This window comes from Pecten maximus, chromosome 10 (genome assembly GCF_902652985.1).
Source record: "Pecten maximus chromosome 10, xPecMax1.1, whole genome shotgun sequence".
NCBI lineage: Eukaryota > Metazoa > Mollusca > Bivalvia > Pectinida > Pectinidae > Pecten > Pecten maximus.
In genome coordinates, this window is record NC_047024.1 from 29,667,369 (window position 1) to 29,689,792 (window position 22,424).

The window sequence follows — 22,424 nt, forward strand, 5'->3', positions numbered from 1 at the left end:
AAAATCGGAGTAGTACTTTAGGAGGAGTTGTCCGGACACGCCTCAACCAATGAGAAGCCGGCGGCCATTTTGAAAAATGTTTTTTTGAAATAAAAATGTGGGATGCACAAGTACATGTTATATTGATCATGCATACCAAGTTTCGTTAAAATCAGAGTAGTACTTTAGAAGGAGTTGTCCGGAGAAGCCTCAACCAATGAGAAGTCGGCAGCCATTAAAAAAAATAAAAGTGGGATGCACAACTACATGTTATACGGATCAGGTATACCAAGTTTCGTTAAAATCGGAGTAGTACTTAAGGAGGAGTTGTCCGCACAAGCCTCAACCAATGAGAAGCCGGCGGCCATTTTGAAAATTGTTTTTTCGGGGGAAAAATGTGGTGTGGGATGCACAGCTACATGTTATACTGATCATGTATACCAAGTTTAGTTAAAATCGGAGTAGGACTTTAGGAGGAGGAGTCCGGACAAGCCTCAACCAATGAGAAGTCGGCAGCCATTTTAAAAATTGGTTTTTCGGGAAAAAATGTGGGATGCACAACAACATGTTATACTGATCGTGTATACCAAGTTTAGTTAAAATCAAAGTAGTACTTTAGAAGGAGTTGACCATACAACTATTGCGTGACAGACAGACAGACAGACAGACGGACGGACGGACGGACGGAGGAGGGTAGACATATAGTCTCCCCGTTTTTCAAACGGCAGGGGACTAATAATCATTGGTAATATCAAAGTATTTATTTCGGGATCAAGAATCATAAATCATACGGGATAACTACTAGCGGAAAAAAGAAACGCATGCTCGGTTTTTCTAATATAACTTGTAGACACGTGTTATCTAAATTTCACACTGAGCTTACTCCGTGCACTGTAAAAATATTGTTCAGTTAAAATTGAGTCGACGATGACCTCGCTCGACGCTGCATGCTTTCAGCAGATTTTTCAAGAAAGCGTGCACCCGGGGTATTCTTACACCATATGTGCTCGTAAATGATTACAAATCCAACATTGGAACAGGACAGATCAGTTATACAACGTTTCTTTTCGAAGCGATTGCACCTCGAAATGCCGCGATAGTTGCTCTGATAATGCGGTCGCGTCGTCAAGATAGAGACAAGCGTCTCTAGCACCTCCGTAACCGATTTCAGACAGCGACGGCACGTCAAATTGTTGGCATTTATGATCGGCTCTTATGTCCACAAACGGTTATAAATCGGTTGCGAGAGTTTCATTTAAGGCCACGACGTTCCTATGTTGGCCCGCCAAGTTACGCAGAGGCGACGCAAATGTCGAATGCAATGGCAGCTTGCACATGCTCCTTATCGGCTTCGTTTGACCCATTACAGACGCGTGCTGTTCACTGACGAGTCTCGCTTTACGTTTTACAGGTCAGAGTGACGACAACGTGTCTATCGACGTCATGGCGAACGATATTCTGACACTTGCGTAACGGAAAGCGATAGATTCGGGGGAGGGTCTGTTATGGTATGAGCAGAGATATCTCAAGGCGTGAAATACCTCTCGCGGTTATCGATGGTAATATTACAGTAAGATATCGGGATCAGGTCTTGAGACCACACGTTCTTCCTCTTATCCATCAACGCAACCTGACGTGGCAGCAAGACAAAGCTAGGTCCTATGTAGTCGTGACTTTCTGGCTCAAAACAACGTTCCAGTTCTTGATTGGCCACCATACAGTCCAGATATTCCCCAATCGAGCATTTGTGGGACGAGCCTAGACAGGAGGGTTAGGAAGCGCGTCAACGGCCCAGTGGAATACTATCCCCCTTAAGGCAATAAACACCTTGACGGGGTCAATGTTAAGGAGAGTAAGAGCAGCGACTGATGCCAGTGGTGGGCACACACGTTACTGATTTGGATCAGGAAACGGCGTAGGGTATCCTTGTTTTAATGGTATTCACGCAAACACCGTTTGTGATAGGACAACAGAAATCATCGAAATGTATTCAGTAATGATGAAATATAATCGTGAAAACCCACATCATGAACACACCATCAGAGAATCATGTAATATAATAACTAGTACATATTTGAGAAGGTCAGCAGTAGTCATACTGTAAAAGTGGTTATTTTGGTGCACTCGAGTTTTCCGCGCATGAACAGACTAAAAACAGATTTCCACACTGACAAATTGGCGCACCCCAGTGCTTTTAGAAACAATAACTGTAATTACAGTAACAGTAATTAGCACAATCATATTCTAGCGTTAATGCTTCTAGCACGTGAACCACTTAAATAGGGTTACCGCTAAATATATACGTTTACAGTATGTAATCTTTCTCAGACGCAGTTCTTCAAAATTACAACTTATAAAAGAATCATCAGGATTTTTTAGAAGTTGGCAGATCCAAGAAAACTCTTTTGAGCTAAAATCGATATATTGACTAATACAATGTAGTTACCTCTATAGGATCGTTCCATGTTGCACAGACGATGGACGGACGGAAGATGGCGGTTGGGATGTCTGCACATTCTTCCTTGACCAAGTACTCAGCTATAGACTTGGTGTATGTGTAGGTGTTTGGCCGGTCACCAATCATCTTAGGGGTCAGTATTTGTAAAACGTCACTCTCCATCCACCTAGATAGGTCAGTCATATGTATATCAATATACTATCTTTAAAGTAACTTTTCAATTTCAAATATTATGTGGTTCCTTTTAGACGCTAAGAAGGTTCCTTAAGAAAATTTAAAGTATACATATATATGAATATAATAAGTCCCAAGTGCAGATAGTATGAGATGAAATATATATACTATGTTACCTGTTTTACGTTAATTCTAAAATGCTAATGGTTACACAATTCAGTTCCTAGTATGACACTATTTCAAACTATTTTCCTTGGTGAGTTCCTTAACTGCAGTGGCTGTGTTTTGTATAAGTTAAAAAAACTGGAAAAGAATTAAACTTCAGAATACAGAAAATGTCTGGTTTTCCTCTATGTGGGAATTATCCCTGTTCCCAGGCGAATATATACCTTCTATATCGATGGAACCCATACTTTACAAATAAGGATCGATTTCGCCAGATCTTACACATTTCGCATTCAAGAAGCCATGGAAATCTATATAAGAAAATCCGTAACTATACTTAAACCTGATGTTAACGAAGTACCTACTCCACAGCGTCTAGTAGTTTGTGTGGGTGTAGGGGAGGTTTAACCTGATATTAACGAGGTACCTACTCCACAGCGTCTAGTAGTTTGTGTTGGTGTAGGGGAGGTTTAACCTGATATTAACGAGGTACCTACTCCACAGCGTCTAGTAGTTTGTGTTGGTGTAGGGGAGGTTTAACCTGATATCAACGAGGTACCTACTCCACAGCGTCTAGTAGTTTGTGTTGGTGTAGGGGAGGTTTAACCTGATGTTAACGAGGTACCTACTCCACAGCGTCTAGTAGTTTGTGTGGGTGTAGGGGAGGTTTAACCCGATATTAACGAGGTACCTACTCCACAGCGTCTAGTAGTTTGTGTGGGTGTAGGGGAGGTTTAACCTGATATTAACGAGGTACCTACTCCACAGCGTCTAGTAGTTTGTGTGTGTGTAGGGGAGGTTTAACCTGATATTAACGAGGTACCTACTCCACAGCGTCTAGTAGTTTGTGTGGGTGTAGGGGAGGGTCGTAGATACGTTCCTCTACAGTTCGTCGATGACAGTTCGCGTACGCCGTAGACACGTGCAGAAAGGCCTGTAAATAATATAGAAATTCTAATATGTTCATTCAGTAAACATCATGTATAACTGTGTATAAGGAAGCAAAGAAAGATATGTGCTTAGTATATTATCCTTAAATGATAATGTCTATTAATAATAATAATAATAAAAAACAACAAAAAACAAAAACAAAAACAAAAAACACCCCCCCCCCCCCCCCCCCCCCCAAAAAAATAATAAAAATAAAAAACCCAACATAAATATATATTTCTTCCTTTCCTCCATTCGTAAGGTGTGATGTCAATATGCTTGTTTCTTTAAAAGGATAATAGTGTTCGCTACAGTAGATCAATTGTGCATTTCTTACCTGAAGGTGCTTAAGTTTCTTCAAAAGTTGAATAACTCTGAACACCCCCAAAACATTCATTTCCACGGACAACCTGTAAGTAAAATATACGAAATATTTGTGAAGAAAAGCAAAACTGACAATATGTAATGCTCACTACTTTTACACGTGAATAACGTTACAACAAACAAAGAATCCAGATATACATACGAAATCGCAATTCAAACACAAAATTGTCAAAGGAGAGCAAAACATATTAACACAGTATTGATACGCATGGTGGACATCCCTGAAGGTACAAGGAAAATGATACGAGGTATTTCGGAAGGGGATGCGTCCTTTTCTTCTTCGTCGACACCCGTTATACAAATCTAGGTCAAACTGGGTTATATTCTTAAATGAACTAGCGTGGTAACAATGGAAGATATCAACTAGTGTGGTAACAATGGAAGATATCAAACCAAGCCAGTTGATGGTACTTTGTTCTTATATTGTCATAGATCAGTAGAGTCACACAATGCCAAATCAACAACAGAACCCCTACCAAGGACAAAGACGCTACCGACCCAAGTTCCCTGGTTCTTTCTGTGTATAGAATTAAAATACTGAAATAATCGTCATCAAATGCATACAGCTACGAATCGGAATCGTTGTTTCTGTGGGAAGTACCTTTGAGTAGTTGTATGTAAAGGATAGTTCAATGCCTGTGAAGAGTCTCGGCCAACAGCTGTGTAGGAAATCCGTTGCATTTTTGTCCGCGGGTCTATCGTAAATGGTTATATGAGGTTTTAATCTATAAAATACATCCATCCATTGTTCGTTTTGATGTATCTGTCAATGATTGTATGCGAAATCTTTCCTCTATTGTCTGTACAAATTCTCTTCAACAGGTCTTTGACAGTCTATTATCGCTATAACGGGTGTCTGATGTAACATGCTGATGGACAATGTGTAAGTTACATCAAGCACATATGAGAGCGACAATTCGAAACATACATCAGACACATGTGATAGCGACTATTGGACACTTAATACATACATATACTGCCTTAATAGGCAATCTCAAAATGTCTGCAAATTTCTTCCTCTGAAAATAATGTAAAATTTCCGCAGGGATAGCATTGCCACAGTAGCAACAGTCCTGTATCTCAGTCAGGTTTATTCAGTTTATATCGCTGTAACAATATTAACTCAAGACAATTTTGTCATAATATCATTAGAGTGTTATATAAGATGCTGTAGAAAGTTGTCTAAATAACAGGGAACAGCTTGGTGGGTCTTGGAATATGACACGAAGTTCCTGGTGTGTAGCAATCGATAATTTGGAGTACTAGGTGGTTTTAAGTGTTGGTATCGGTGCAGCAAAAGTTCGCACGTCCTAACCATAGGGTCATATCCAACTCGTTAATGAGGTTTGTGTGGAAGAAATAAATAATTTAGTCAAACACAATTTCAACATCATGATATTACCGTCGTGTGGAAGCTAGCGTTTTATTTGCTGTGAATATAAAAGCGGCCTGTAAATTTATGAACAGACATCAATTGGAAGATCAAATTACAACGTTAACAGGAAAAAATAGCATTCCAACAATTGGAATGATTAACGATTTTTTTATGATCGAGAAACAAAAGAGCCCAGACCTTTGCAGTACATTTTTCAAGAGCGATGCGAGATCGTGAGACAGCAGCATTCATCCTCAATATGCAAGGCGCTCGAATTAAAACACAATGACTTTTACAAAACGTATAAATAGTGGTAAATAACACCTTAAAATATTGGCTGGTTGATATATTCACAATCCTACATACTACTAAATTTGATTCTTCGTATTTGACCACCATATAAGAGCGAAAGCTTTTATCCTGACAATTGAGCAGCATTTCTGATACATCATATCTCAAAGTTATATTTTATTATTTAAAGAATGTAAGAGAATGTGTTATAGTAAGATCTTTTTGTATTTGTATTGATTTCAGTGGCAGTATTAAAGATTTAGAGACCTAAAACAAACAAGAATTCCACGGAAGTGGATGTGTCGCCTGCGCAGCAAGCTAGGAGATGAATATTAAACAAGCAAACACTTCCTGTAAGAAAGCAATGCATCAAGTTTGCGTTTGATTGGCCAACGGGATCTCAAGTTATCGCAAGCAAACCTATTTTCTATTTATGATAACAATGACCTTTGACCTTTGAACCTGATAAGCCAACTAAGCAAGCACTTTTGGTAACGAAGCACTGTCTGAAGTTTGAGAATGATTGGCTAAGGAAAACTTGAGTTATCACATGGAAACAAATTTTCTATATATATAGTAACAGTGACCTTGACCTTTGACCTTCAAACCTGAAAAGCAATCCCAAGCAACAAGTTTTGATAAGGACACAAAAATGGCCTCTGAACGTTTTGACGGAGTCCCCATGAAGTGGCTGGTGGCTACCTCACAACTTAGAGGCTGGGTTGATATTTATATAAAGTAAGTATAAATATATATTGAGATATATTTGCCATCATTATATCGTATATCGTCATTCGTTACACCCGTTATATAATCTCCCTTTTCATGGTGTCATTAAATAGGTTTATTGTCTTTAGGTATTGTACACAATGTTGTCTAATGGAAACAGGGTTCAAAATGAGATCAGAATAACGGCTTAATTACTCGTTCAAATGTAAAAAAAAAAAAAAAAAAGTGCGAGGTAGCCTACCCGACCATGTTTGATTCTGGTGGAGCGCTTTTAAGTGAGATTGATGTATATTGTGACATAATAAAACAACAAGAGATCCCAGAGGGATCTTGGCGCCCACCATTGAATGATCTTTATAGGTTCCATGTCAGATTGATCTTTTCCCTACTTTTCCCTTCCTCTAAGTCTTACTTATCTGTGTAAATTCAGAAACAGCCCTCTAGTACTATTCAAACAAGGGGAACCTATATATAGAATTTATGATTTAGCTATAATGGCTGTCTGTCGGCCATGTTGTTTTCGTATTGGTCCCAGTATGCAAAACTAGGCACTGAGGGGAACCTACATATGAAATTTGAAAAAGATCCCTTCAGTACTTTCACAGAAATAGCGATAACAAACTTCAATTGTCAAAATCCAAGATGGCTGCCTGTCAGCCATGTTGTTTTCTGATTAGTTTCAAAATGCAATATGCATAACTAGGCACTGAGGGGAACCTGCATATGAAATTTCAGAAAGATCCCTTCATTACTTTCACAGAAATAGCGATAACAAACTTTAATTGTCAGAATCCAAGATGGCTGCCTGTCGGCCATGTTGTTTTCTAATTAGTCTCAAAATGCAATATGCATAACCAGGAACAAAGAGGAACCTGCATATGAAATTTGAGAAAGATCCCTTCAGTACTTTCACAGAAATAGCGATAACAAACTTCAATTGTCAAAATCCAAGATGGCTGCCTGTCGGCCATTTTGTTTTCCGATTGGTCCCAAAATGCAATATGCATAACTAGGCACCAAAGGGAACCTATATATGAAATTTGAGAAAGATCCCTTCCGTACTTCCTCAGAAATAGCGATAACAAACTCAAATTGTCAAAATCCAAGATGGCTGCCTGTCGGCCATGTTGTTTTCCGATTGGTCCCAAAATGCAATATGCATAACTAGGCACCAAAGGGAACCTACATATGAAATTTGAGAAAGGTCCATTCAGTACTTCCTCAGAAATAGCGATAACAAACTCAAATTGTCAAAATCCAAGATGGCTGCCTGTCGGCCATGTTGTTTTCTGATCGGTCCCAAAATGCAATATGCATAACTAGGCACCAAGGGGAACCTACATATGAAATTTGAGAAAGATCTCCTCAATACTTTCTCAGAAATAGAGATAACAAACTTCAATTGTCAAAATCCAAGATGGCTGCCTGTCGGCCATGTTGTTTTCCGATCAGTCCCAAAATGCAATATGCACAACTAGGCACCAAGGGGAACCTACATATGAAATTTGAGAAAGATCCCATCAGTACTTTCTCAGAAATAGCGATAACAAGAATTGTTTACGGACGGAGGGACGGACGGACGGAGGGACGGACGGACCACGGACCACGGACGCAGGGCGATTTGAATAGCCCACCATCTGATGATGGTGGGCTAAAAATAGTGATGAAGTTTAGATCAGTAGAATGAACTTGCACCTTAGTTTTCAAATTCTGCACATGACATGGTTGCGTTCAAAAAAGAAACTTCAAAGTATACGCTGGATCACAAATATCAGATTACGGCATGACGCTTAAAATAAAAAGCTGACAGAGACGAACGGTAACGACATTTAAAATGTTAATGTACTCACTTCAACTCCTCGTCAAACCGGACAGTGGCCGCTGAATGGAAGACGATAGAAACCTCGTCTATCAGTGTGTGTTCGTCCGCCGTACTTATTCCCAGGTTGTCATGGACGATGTCTCCAGTTATTGGGACTATCTTTGACCGGAAGTCGCGATTTTCCTTGTTTAATGATTGGAATATCTTAAAGTAAAGGAAACAAGAATGCTGAATCGTATACATCCAATGACCTTGGTTGTGTTTTTGTATGTCTCGTTACTTTATGGCTATCTTGTACATGATATTCAACTTCTTTCATCGTAAAAATATAATTTGTACTTCTCTAGTGTTTATAGAATAACATGATTCATCCTCTCCGCTTACTATAAACCATATTATGATGAAAACTAATAACGTTTTCATATAGTCACACCATGTGTGTCTTTGAACAGTCTCTCATGTTAATTAATATGGTCATGCTGGAGTTGATTGTAGCCGGCGACTACATTCTCCTACTTACTTTAGAGTTGAGTAGCTCCTCCAGTCTCTGACTGACTTCTTTGCCCTTTTTAGGTCTGATGAGGATATAAATCCGTCGGATTCCTGGACATGACCTTAGTAGCTTCTCTAGCAGAGTCTTGCCCATAAAGCCGGTGGCCCCCGTGATGAAGACACACCTGCCTTGGTAAAACTCCGGGATCGTAGTGAATGACGTCATGGTGCCTCTGATAAAGTAAAAAGTAAATCAGTTCATCAGCCCACTTTACATATTATATAGATATTGTCATTAGATACATAGTCTTATATCATAATTAAATTGTATCTCAGATTTCTTCCAAATGAAAGAACTACAATTTGTTTCCTCGCCATTTTCTATGTACATATAGATATGCGAATGTTAATATTTCTGGAGTGTAAACAGAATCAATGGACTGAGGCTATAAGTGAATATTCAATTAAAAAATAAATATTAGCAGCTTTCATAGCAGCAGCTATTGAACCACGAACACATATACCACGGATTGAATGATTACAACCCACGGACGAAGACACCAACGAACATGATTAGTACACGTTCTGCTTATGATAATGTTATGATTTAGCGATTTTTACTTTGGTAACAAATTGGTTAATTTTCTCAAAACGGTCTATTAAAACAGTATTGCTGTAGTACACATCACATGATTTGGGAAGGTTGCCAGATGATGAACATGGGACTAACTTGATCACGTGATAACAGTTCCGGATGTGGTGGCATTGAAACATTGGGGTCACGTGATAACAGTTCTAGATGATGTGACATTGAGCAAACGTCGCGTGCAGGGTCAGTTATTACAAACAATATGGTGACCCTAAGGATTTGAAGTTTTATCGGTGTACTGTTTCCGTGTTTAGGACGCATTTAGTATATAAATCGGCCATTATCTCAATGGGTTTTGTATCCATAAAGCACCGGAGTGACATAAAAATGCAAAACTATGAGGTTTCTGTGTGTTTTTGTCAAGTGTATTGGTTTTTTAAAACTTATTAGAGTTAAATGTTCTGATTAAAAATGAATGACCATCGATGTTTTATATACATATAATTAACAGTGGCTAAGCCAGCAATAAAAATATTAAATCTATAAATTTATCTAATACACACTGGATTCAACAAAAACAAAAACGTTTTTTTTTTTTTTTTTACCACAGCTACTCTAGACAAAGTGATAGCCCATTGGTACTGACGCATACAAGCCGTAAGTAATAGATGACATATTGTCATGACACAACACACAGACAAATATCTGTCTAGCTAGGACGAGATGTGTATAAATTGCACTTGGCAACAGGAATAAATGCATGTAAAACTAAATTACTCCAAAATCTGTCCTGATAATGGATCTCGAAATTCTGATTTATGGCAGAGCAGCCAAGCTGGCGTTTTTATTTGGGAAGTGGTTTTCCTTCATATGGCTCCACGGATGCTCCCAAATGCATCAGTTGTTTGGTGTATTTTATCGATAAAAATATGCCAAAATGTTTAAAAGTATCTCTCCGAGCATCATAAAAATGCCATTATCAGTAGGAGATAGTGGTATATTGAACCGCTCGCTCCCATAGGTAATAATATGTACAAACATATATATGTCCTTATGTAAGCTTCACGAAGTTCAATGATGTGAATGGGTCAACAAACATGATAGATCACAACATTTACAGTTAGAAATGGAATGACCCCGTAAAACTCAATATAATTTATAATACAGTTTATTAAACACATTTATCCTTAAAAGGAAGTTTGGACTCCCGATGGCTAGATGACTGTATAACAATGTAAGCTATGCTGACAGGGGAAAGAAAGCCCCGTGAGAACTTTGGTTATAAAACATTGAGGTTTTCTTGTTTTGATACGAGTAATTCTAAATCGATATACTTTTCTTGGTTTCTCGTTATACTAAAAACGAAATTCGGTAGAAGGGATTTTCAAATGCCAACTTCAGGCTAAATGTTCTCTACAAGCATTCATATATATTGGAAGTGAATCATATTCAGATCTTCAAATTACATGTTTTCTTAGTGAGAAAGTCAATAACTTAGATTTGAATCCTGTATCTCCTGTCTAGATTTTAAACGATTTTCAAGGCATGCTCGTGAAGTAAGAACGCAAAGATTCTGTCTACTGTTTTTGCTCGAAGACGTACATCATTATAGTCAGCAACAAAAACAATACCAATAGGAATGTTTACAGTGCCCGTGGGGAGTAAAACAGTTTATATAAAGGTATGAATGCGTTATAAGACAAGCGCTTGGTGGTGTAGACTTTGGGATTACAGGGCAGATCTGAGGCGCGCCAAACATGCACAGCAACGGCAATGTTGAAATATACTTATTCTACGTGAACACATTTTGATTGGATTACGAACTCAATGGGATATGTGGCTTCCGTTTAAAATAGGCAAGTCGGAATTACTCAAGGAAAGTGTTCAAAAGCAAGTCATCATTTAATTAACAGTGGGTGTTACTGTAAATCACTGATATTTCGCGTGGGATATATTTTCGAGTTAATAATCGAGAAGAGTCAATTGCGATTTCAAATCCCTCAAGATCATTTGTACGAAAAGTGTTCAAAAACAATGTCGTCATTACATTAACAGCGGATGTTACTAGAAGGCGTGTTTGCGCGAAATTCAAAACCTGCGAACCCGGTCCGACTAGAACAAGACCGGAACAAAAGACTCATAATTAAATAAATTTTCTTTATTGGATTTCAAAAGTTTTGAACCGTGTCACTATTCCAATGAGCGTGGCAGGTTACCACTAACCACAGTGACGTAAATCTACCAGTAGTGTCGATCGTCTTCAATCTTAAAAGAATGACACAAGCTATGAGCACATTTCAATACAAACGAGACGTAATGCTTCCCCTATGTAAAGTTTATTTGATTCAGCTTCTGAATCTCTTATGTTTGGTTTTCCAGCTCGTTTGATATCCGAGTGGTTTTCAAAACTAAGTTTTTGTTTTTTTTTAACTTTTAGTTTGAGTCGGGTTTTTTTCTGTGAACATCATTTGATGTTATTTGACCTGAAATGGCTGTCAAAGTCGATTGGCCGTCAACTTTACGAACATCTCATTTCGTGTAGATTTGTATGCTGTAGTTTGATTTACCTTATTTTATATCCCGTACGAAAACAATGACAGTCGAACCTCGTTATCTCGAATCAGTTAGGCCATGAAATCCTGCGTATTTGAGTACATTTGATAAAGAGTTTTTCATGTTGTTACTGAATTTCTACTTCGTGTTAAGCATGGTCTTTGAGTTACAAGAGTTCGAAATAAGGACGTTTGACTGTATACGGTGTTATAATCAGCATATTATGGGAAAAAATATAAGATGTAGTAGTGTAGTATATGACTCAAGTTGATATGAGGACGCTTGTTGAGGTCGTGTCAACAAGAGTGCAAAATGATACCTTATCCCATTAGGCCGAAGAGTAAGCTATACTGCCATGTCATCACATTCCAGATTTCATATCAGTGACTGACTGATGCAACAGTCATAAGCATACGAATAATAATAATAATAAGAAAACGAAACAAAACGGAAACGGATTCACCTTCATTACCAACCTTCGGATTCACCTTCATTACCAACCTTCGTACATTACCAGCCTTCGTACATTACCAGCCTCCGTATAATACCAGTCTTCAGTACATAATCAGCCTTCAGTACATGTCCAGCCTTCCGTACATTACCAGCCTTCTACCAGCCTTCGTACATTACCAGCCTTCTACCAGCCTTCGTACATTACCAGCCTTCTACCAGCCTTCGTACATTACCAGTCTTCAGTACATTACCAGCCTTCCGTACATTACCAGCCTTCGTACATTACCAGCCTTCAGTACATTACCAGCCTTCGTACATTACCAGCCTTCGTACATTACAAGCCTTCCGTACATTACTAGCCATCCGTACATCTCCAGCCTCCGTACATCTCCAGCCTCCGTACATTGCCAGCCTTCCGTACATTACCAACCTTCAGTGCATTACAAGCCTTCCGTACATTATTGCCCTGCAGGTAGGGCGTAAGAATTGTACCTGCTGCCCCATTGCATGATCGTAAGAGGCGACTAAACTTGGGATCTTATCTTTCCTCTTCTTTCTGAACAACTTTCTTCTTCCTAATGTCTCCCTTGACAATGCCTCACTTTTGGCCTTTAGTTGAGCGTTCGCCCCTTTGAGGAAGGCTTTGGGTTCTGTCCCCTGGCCGAGACATACCAGAGTCTTTAAAAATGGTAGTTGCTGCTCCTGCTTAGCGCTCAGCAAATTAGGAGTGGGACGACTGGTTCGCCCGTTGTCAGTATAATGTGACCGGGTGGGGTGTGATGCTGGGTGTCTTCGGCAGTATGCTTCAGTGAGGTAGCACTCTAAATCGGCAAAAGATCCGGCCTATCACAAGGAGACTTAACACAAACATACCACAGCCTCCCAAAACACACATACGCACTCATCACACGCATACATTTCGCACGCACGGGAGGCCGTCCTTAAATGACCTTAGCTGTTAATAGAACGTTAAACAAAATAAACCAAACCAAAACAAACCGTACATTACCAGCCTTCCGTACATTACTAGCCTTCCGTACATTACCAGCCTTCGTACATTACCAGCCTTCCCTACATTACCAGCCTTCGTACATTACCAGCATTCCGTACATAACCAGCCTTCCGTACATTACAAGCCTTCCGTATATTACCAGCCTTCCGTACATTACCAGCCTTCCGTACATTACAAGCCTTCGTACAATACCAGTCTTCGTACATTACAAGCCTTCGTACATTACCAGCCTTCCGTACATTACAAGCCTTCCGTGCATTACCAGCCTTGCGTACATTACCAGCATTCCGTACATTACAAGCCTTCCGTACATAATCAGCCTTCCGTACATTACCAGCCTTCCGTACATTACCAGCATTCCGTACATTACAAGCCTTCCGTACATTACCAGCCTTCCGTACATTACCAGCATTCCGTACATTACAAGCCTTCCGTACATTACCAGCCTTCCGTACATAATCAGCCTTCCGGACATTACCAGCCTTCCGTACATTACCAGCCTTCGTACATTACCAGCCTTCCGGACATTACCAGCCTTCGTACATTACCAGCCTTCGTACATTACAAGCCTTCCGTACATTACCAGCCTTCGTACATTACCAGTCTTCCGTACATTACCAGCCTTCCGTACATTACCAGCATTCCGTACATTACAAGCCTTCCGTACATTACCAGCCTTCCGTACATTACAAGCCTTCCGTACATTACAAGCCTTCGTACAATACCAGCCTTCGTACATTACAAGCCTTCCATACATTTCCAGCCTTGTGTACATTATCAACCTTCCGTACATTACCAGCCTTCCGTACATTAGCAGCCTTCGTACATTACCAGCCTTCTGTACACTCCAACCTTCCGTACATTACCAGCCTTCTGTACATTACCAACCTTCCGTACATAATCAGTCTTCCGTACATAATCAGCCTTCTGTAGATTACCAGTCTTCCGTGCATTGTCAGCCTTCCGTACATTACAAGCCTTCCATACATTACTAGCCTTCCGTACATTGCCAGCCTTTCGTACATTACCAGCCTTCGGTACATTACCAGCCTTCCGTACATATCCAGCCTCCGTACATCACCAGTATTCGCACATTACGAGCCTTCTTAATTTCGGATTTTTACTCATCACGAAAACGTCACTAAAAGTTCCAAAAAATGTTATAACGTAGCAGACGGCGTCACGTTGATTACGTCACTTTGCTTAGATAGTTTAGGTATTTGCAGTATCGTCATACATAACGGCATTTAAGAGTTTAAATGTGCAAAGAAAAATACATATGAAAACGTAAACCGAAACGGAGAGGAGGGGACAGGTTCAGCAATATATATATATATATATATTTTTTTTTTTTTGCTGTTTTGTTATATAAGCCTAATAGGTCTAGAAAAAGAAGATAATGTATTGATGCCGACAATGTCGGACAAAGTCATCATGTAATGAGATAGAGAATGATCCGCATTCAAGGCAAATCATTCTGATATATATGAAAAAACTTAATAAATATGTCGTCTATGTCAGAAAAGGTACCAATAAATCCTTACAGAATTTCTATGGAGAGGTGACGCTGTCAATTTGTCCACCGTATACTGCAAGTTGTCAAGCATCCTCCATACTAAAAACACATCTCAGACGAAACTTGCCATTGGAGAACTTCCATTACACCACATCCTTGATCCATGCCATGCATTGACATTTGTGACAAAAGTGGAACGAGGAGACTGACAGTTGGCGATAGAATATGATCTCTCCCTGGCTATCACATGACGCTGACGGACACTCGCGCTTTATACAATGGAAATATTGTCGCTTTTCCAGTAACCTGATGAGAGTGTATTTTATATACATGTGGCCCCTTTGTTAAACTGGTGTATTACACAGAAAGTCTGTCGACATACCGGACATACAATGTATATCGGAGATCGATATATTAGTAACATTCGTCAAATTAAGCCATTTATTATCAAATATATATATGAAAAAGAAATATTAACATGCCAACTGAAATTCCATATTATAAATTATAACATCTAACGTTTTCAAGTCTGAACGATTATAATATGGAATTTCATTTCCTTTTTTATGTTTATATACATGATTCACAAAGTGCTTCTCTTATTTGAACTAAATTGTGTGTATATGTACATACATGGATGTAACTCGTATGTGGTTTACTAGAGGACACATTTGGATAGTCTCTAATTGTTAGAAAACATCATGTCGTGTTTGTTCAATTATTTGTTTTCCAAAAGTATAGATGATATGGTATAACAAGTCTTAAACGTTGTTCTCATCTCCAAATTCGTGTTTACTATATAGAATTTGAAAAAAAAAATCAAGCTATACTACAAACTGATTGTTACTAATTGGAGAAAACTAATATCGGCTATGCCTGGAGACATCTCAATATTGAAAATGAATCAGATATCTTAAACATGGTTCGATTTCCATCTTGTGCTTGACGTCGGAATAACACAGTGTTGTCCAGCGTCAAGTTAAACATTTTGTTGTGATTTTGGACGCATTGTTTCAAAAGGAAAATAAAATATCAAAAAGTTCCAATTTGTTGAAATTGAAAATCAATTTGAAATGTATCACAAGACCATTATTGTTTTTTTAAGCATGCATCTTATACGAACGTAACATTTTTGTCTTTCCCGTGCCAAAAGCTAGAATATATAAATTGGAATAACTACTATATACATACGCCTAATATTAAAGTGTTCGGTAGTTATCTAGGGCGATATTTTAAACAATAATACGAGATACAAAACAACCGTAATCTAACATATTTCCGAGTATAGAAAATAGATTTGATAAAAAAAATCAGCATTGCGTCATTGTGTTAACAATTGATGATCGCTAAAATTGAAGTTCGACACGTTCATTAAATGTTTCTTCGAAGATTTTTATTTACACATATTTGAAGATGCCAAGACTCTAGCCACAATCACAGAAACTAGAAACAGAAACTAGACACAGTCAAGGAAATAACCACAGCAACAGAAACTAGACACAGTCAAGAAAACAGCCACAGAAACTAGACACAGTCAAGGAAATAGCAACAGAAACTAAGCACAGTCAAGGAAATAGCAACAGAAACTAGACACAGTCAAGGAAATAGCCACAGAAACTAGACACAGTCAAGGAAATAGCCACAGAAACTAGACACAGTCAAGGAAATAGCCACAGCAACAGAAACTAACCACAGTCAAGGAAATAGCAACAGCAACAGAAACTAACCACAGTCAAGGAAATAGCAACAGAAACTAGACACAGTCAAGGAAATGGCCACAGAAACTAGACACAGTCAAGGAAATGGCCACAGAAACTAGACACAGTCAATGAAATAGCCACAGAAACTAGACACAGTCAAGGAAATAGCAACAGAAACTAGACACAGTCAAGGAAATAGCCACAGAAACTAGACACAGTCAAGGAAATAGCCACAGAAAAAAGAAACTAACCACAGTCAAGGAAATAGCCACAGAAACTAGACACAGTCAAGGAAATAGCCACAGAAACTAGACACAGTCAAGGAAATAGCCACAGCAACAGAAACTAGACACAGTCAAGGAAATAGCCACAGAAACTAGACACAGTCAAGGAAATAGCCACAGAAACTAGACACAGTCAAGGAAATAGCCACAGCAACAGAAACTAGACACAGTCAAGGAAATAGCAACAGAAACTAGACACAGTCAAGGAAATAGCCACAGAAACTAGACACAGTCAAGGAAATAGCCACAGAAACTAGACACAGTCAAGGAAATAGCAACAGAAACTAAGCACAGTCAAGGAAATAGCAACAGCAACAGAAACTAGACACAGTCAAGGAAATAGCAACAGAAACTAACCACAGTCAAGGAAATAGCCACAGCAACAGAAACTAGACACAGTCAAGGAAATAGCAACAGAAACTAACCACAGTCAAGGAAATAGCCACAGCAACAGAAACTAGACACAGTCAAGGAAATAGCCACAGAAACTAGACACAGTCAAGGAAATAGCCACAGAAACTAGACACAGTCAAGGAAATAGCAACAGAAACTAACCACAGTCAAGGAAATAGCCACAGCAACAGAAACTAGACACAGTCAAGGAAATAGCCACAGCCACAGAAACTAGACACAGTCAAGGAAATAGCCACAGCAACAGAAACTAGACACAGTCAAGGAAATAGCCACAGCCACAGAAACTAGACACAGTCAAGGAAATAGCCACAGCAACAGAAACTAGACACAGTCAAGGAAATAGCCACAGCCACAGAAACTAGACACAGTCAAGGAAATAGCCACAGCAACAGAAACTAGACACAGTCAAGGAAATAGCCACAGAAACTAGACACAGTCAAGGAAATAGCCACAGCAACAGAAACTAACCACAGTCAAGGAAATAGCAACAGAAACTAAGCACAGTCAAGGAAATAGCAACAGCAACAGAAACTAGACACAGTCAAGGAAATAGCAACAGAAACTAGACACAGTCAAGGAAATAGCAACAGAAACTAAGCACAGTCAAGGAAATAGCAACAGCAACAGAAACTAGACACAGTCAAGGAAATAGCAACAGAAACTAGACACAGTCAAGGAAATAGCAACAGAAACTAAGCACAGTCAAGGAAATAGCAACAGCAACAGGAACTAACCACAGTCAAGGAAATAGCAACAGAAACTAGACACAGTCAAGGAAATAGCCACAGAAACTAGACACAGTCAAGGAAATACGCATGTGGGTTAATGTTGCATTTATAATTAAAAAGAACAAAAAACGTCATGTTTTGATATAAATTCAATATTTAATGATTTCCCGGTTAGTTCTGTTTGTTTTTTTGATCGGATTTTAATGTTAGGTGTCCAACGTCTTTATCGGGATGTTTTCGTCGTTCCTCGTGTTCTCGCGTGGTCACGTGACCGGCTCGAAGGACTACATTAACACTTGGTCGGTAAATATGGCCAGAGCACCCGACCAACGTATTTTGTCGTACAAATAAATATGATACACTTATTCATCGTGCTAAGAAACCGAGAAAAAGTGCTGTACATTCTTCTATTTATTCAAGTATGGTTACATAACGGCGTTATAAACTGGTGTTAATTGAAGAAATGCCGATTAATTGACTACTTTTTAAGTAATTTTGACGATGTTTGTCAATTTCGTAAGAATGTACAGCACTTTTCGTTGCTCTCATACAATTACCTTCACGCTCGTACCTGTTTCATAAGTATTGATTTAGGGTAGTCGGGTGCTCTAGGACGATTTATAGAGCAAGTGTTAATGTTCATTCTCCAATATTGGAACTCTTCAGTGTTTTAAGTATCGAAATCGGCATATAGAAACGAACAAACGTTAATAAACGAATGCAATGGATCGTAATTAATTCAATTAATTATTTACAGATGATTTCCAAAGACATAAGGTATAGTTAGAAGTTTTCGGCTGTACACATGCAAGTTTGTAAATTCGTCACTGTGATGAAACCACCGTCCTCGTCGTTGCCATGACAGCCGATCGAAGCTGCGATCACGAATGCACTGACAAAGTGAAAGTTGAAGTATTTTTCGCAACATGCGGTTTAAACTTAAAATTACAATCACACCTCATATTGATTGGGGTTGTTTAATCATACCTGATCAATTGAATTATCAGAAAACTAACAAAAACATTAAAAAACACAGAATGAAGCCTTCGTGTCAGGCAGTGCAGACACAACGCGGGATCTGTAAACAATGTGACGTCATTGGAATGTACAAGTTGCAACAATGTACAACAATGTATATTTTACATGAATACACTAATGAGCAACAAAACGGGACGCAACATTAACCCACATGCGTAGCCACAGAAACTAGACACAGTCAAGGAAATAGCCACAGCCACAGAAACTAACCACAGTCAAGGAAATAGCCACAGAAACTAGACACAGTCAAGGAAATAGCAACAGAAACTAGACACAGTCAAGGAAATAGCCACAGAAACTAGACACAGTCAAGGAAATAGCCACAGAAACTAGACACAGTCAAGGAAATAGCCACAGCCACAGAAACTAACCACAGTCAAGGAAATAGCCACAGAAACTAGACACAGTCAAGGAAATAGCTACAGCCACAGAAACTAACCACAGTCAAGGAAATAGCCACAGAAACTAACCACAGCCATAGAAACTAGACACAGTCAAGGAAATAGCCACAGCCACAGAAACTAACCACAGCCACAGAAACTAACCATAGTCAAGGAAATAGCCACAGCAACAGAAACTAACCACAGCAACAGAAACTAGACACAGTCAAGGAAACTAGCCCCAGTCCTCCCCAGTCACAAAAACTCGCCCCAGCCACACAAATTCGCCCCAACCACTCAAACTCGCCCCAGTCACACAAACTCGCCCCAGCAACAGAAATTAGCCACATAATATAGCAATCGTCTGGCTGTACGGTCATGATATAATCAAAGTTAGTAAATCGACAGCCACATTTTGATTACATCGCTGTGACAGGAAACATGATCGCACAGATTGACGGGGAAATACTTCCTCATTCATTTTACGCATAGTTAACTACTTATCATCCATGTAATTCACGTTAGGCTTGGAAATCGAAAATCAGTTTATTTTGGTCGGACAATGTACTGTCCCGAAGATAACACGCGGTGTCACAACAGGGGTAGCTAGAATCAGTCAGGGTGTGTATAATTCATTCTCTGTTCAATGTATGACAGTTCACGACCAGCTTAGATTATCATGTCTGACACCTCGATCCATAAAAAATGGCACAGGGAAAAATATGAAAGCTGCATGAAATCGTAAAACAAATTTGCGGGAAATGTTGGTGTATATTCAGACTTTTACTAGCTATTAACCTTTGTAACTTACTAGTAATAATTATTAACCTTTTTACTAGTAATTAACATTTTTTACTAGTAATTAGACTTTGTAAATAGCTATTAACCTTTTTTAAAAAGATAATTAACCTTTGTAACCAGCTTTTAACCTTTTAAACTTGTAAGTAACCTTTGTAACCAGCTGTTAACCTTTTTTTACTGGTAATTAACCTTTGTAACCAGCTATATGCCCTTTTTACTGTTAATTAATCTTTGAAACCAGCTGCTAACCTTTTCACTAGTAATTAACATTTTTACTAGTAATTAGACTTCGTAAGTAGTTATTAACCTTTTTCTACTAGTACTTAACCTTTGTAACCAGCTGTTAACTTTTTTAATAGTAGTTAACCTTTGTAACCAGCTATTAACATTTTTTTTACTAATTACCCTTTGTAACCAGCTGTTAACCTTATTTACTACATGTAGTTATTAATCTTTTTTACTAGTAATTAGCCTTTTTAAAATTGTAATTAACCTTTGTAACCAGCTGTTAACCTTTGATGATAGTTTTTCCTTGTTTATACGTGTAGGTGTATTGACAAAGTAGTGAAGTATATGTTAATTATAGATACACATGTAGTTGACACGTATATTGATATTATATTTATATGTACACTACCATGAAATTCTTGATATATCATATGATAACTAGTGTCCCTAACCTGTGTATTACCGCTATAGGTACAGGTAAACTGACATTGACCCCAACATGGTCCGTAAAAACAATAGGGTTGGCCCACTTAACCTTGGGGGAAGATTCGAGGTACTTAGTTTGATGTTCCTTAGCGGAGTATCAGTCTGTGCTGTCGTGGCTGTGTCCTTGGGCAAGACACTTTACTGTAATTGCCCTGGATGGCACGCGACGGGTATCTCGTATGTTGTTCAGTGTGATATAGCCACCCTAGGTACTATAATACATACACATATATATGGCCGTGGATTGGAAATTCCTACCAAGTCCCTGTGCGCTGTACATGTGATTTCTATACACAAATATATTGCTGTTCATACAACAAAACACTTTCGGATAACATACTAAAAAGATTCACGTAAGTCAATTCTCGTATAGAAGTCAGTTGAGCCCTGAAACTATATCCCTAGTATTAAAACCATAGCCCTAGTATTCAAACTGTATCCCTAGTACTAGTATTAAAACTATATCCCTAGTTTTAAAACTATATCCCTAGTAACAAAACTATATCCCTAGTATTAAACTATATCCCTATAATTAAAACTATATCTTCAGTAATAAAACTATATCCCTTGTTTTAAAACTATATCCCTAGTAATAAAACTATATCCCTAGTATTAAAACTATATCCCTAGTATTAAAACTACATGTATATCCCTAGTTTTAAAACTAGATCCCTTGTACTTGTATTAAAACTATATCCCTAGTAATAAAACTATATCCCTAGTAATAAAACTATATCCCTACTTTTAAAACTATATCCCTAGTATTAGAGTTCAATGTGTGTTTCTATGTATTTTTACTGTTGAAACTGAAGATTTACTTCGAGTCCCTGATAGGGAGGTTTGACACTTATTTCTATTTACACAAACAAGCAAGTACAAAACACTTGGGTGATTCTTTTGTTTCTTTACACCAGTACAAAATCTAGTAATATTCGAATACGCTCTCCCCATATAAACATCCCTCTGTCTCCCTCTGTATAGACGGGCCCCCTGTCTATATAGAATATTAAAATTAGAAATAAAATTGCTTTATGATTTTGATCCCTAGGATATGTCTGATTCTAGAACCCTAATTTTCAAACTAGGGGCAGATAATCTAGTATTAGAATTTAGCTTGACAATTCTAAACAAAAAGAGCCTAGGGTCTGGTGACCAGTCTACCCTCTGTACAACCCCATAGCAGTGTTGGTCCTGACCTCTATCTTCTGGAGACCCCTACCGCCATCTTGTCATAAACGGTACTTTGGGGCATGGCGATGACCGTCCGGGAAGTGTATCGAAATTAATATAAACAGGGGTTACCTGACCTGACACAGCATGAACATATCTAGTATATGCCACAAATTCCCTGAAAAGCTATACGGCCTTTACGTGATCGGCCATTCAGGGTTCCTATCTAGGTATCACTTCACTGAAAGGTTATAATCTGGGCACGATATCGTG

At 38.6% G+C, this 22,424-nt stretch overlaps 1 protein-coding gene across 2 annotated transcripts in view; it reads right to left on the bottom strand.

Moving 5' to 3' along the window:
* Positions 1–22,424, bottom strand: part of LOC117336216 (fatty acyl-CoA reductase 1-like) — a 59,623-nt gene that overhangs the window by 23,593 nt on the left and 13,606 nt on the right. For both annotated transcript variants that reach the window (XM_033896670.1, XM_033896672.1), the window contains exons 2-6: positions 8,828–9,032; positions 8,336–8,511; positions 4,044–4,116; positions 3,604–3,710; positions 2,426–2,603 (exon numbers count right to left, since the gene is read on the bottom strand). In XM_033896670.1, coding sequence (XP_033752561.1) covers positions 2,426–2,603; positions 3,604–3,710; positions 4,044–4,116; positions 8,336–8,511; positions 8,828–9,025 — 732 coding nt within the window. In that variant the 5' untranslated portion in view covers positions 9,026–9,032. The remainder of the gene's footprint in view (positions 1–2,425; positions 2,604–3,603; positions 3,711–4,043; positions 4,117–8,335; positions 8,512–8,827; positions 9,033–22,424) is intronic.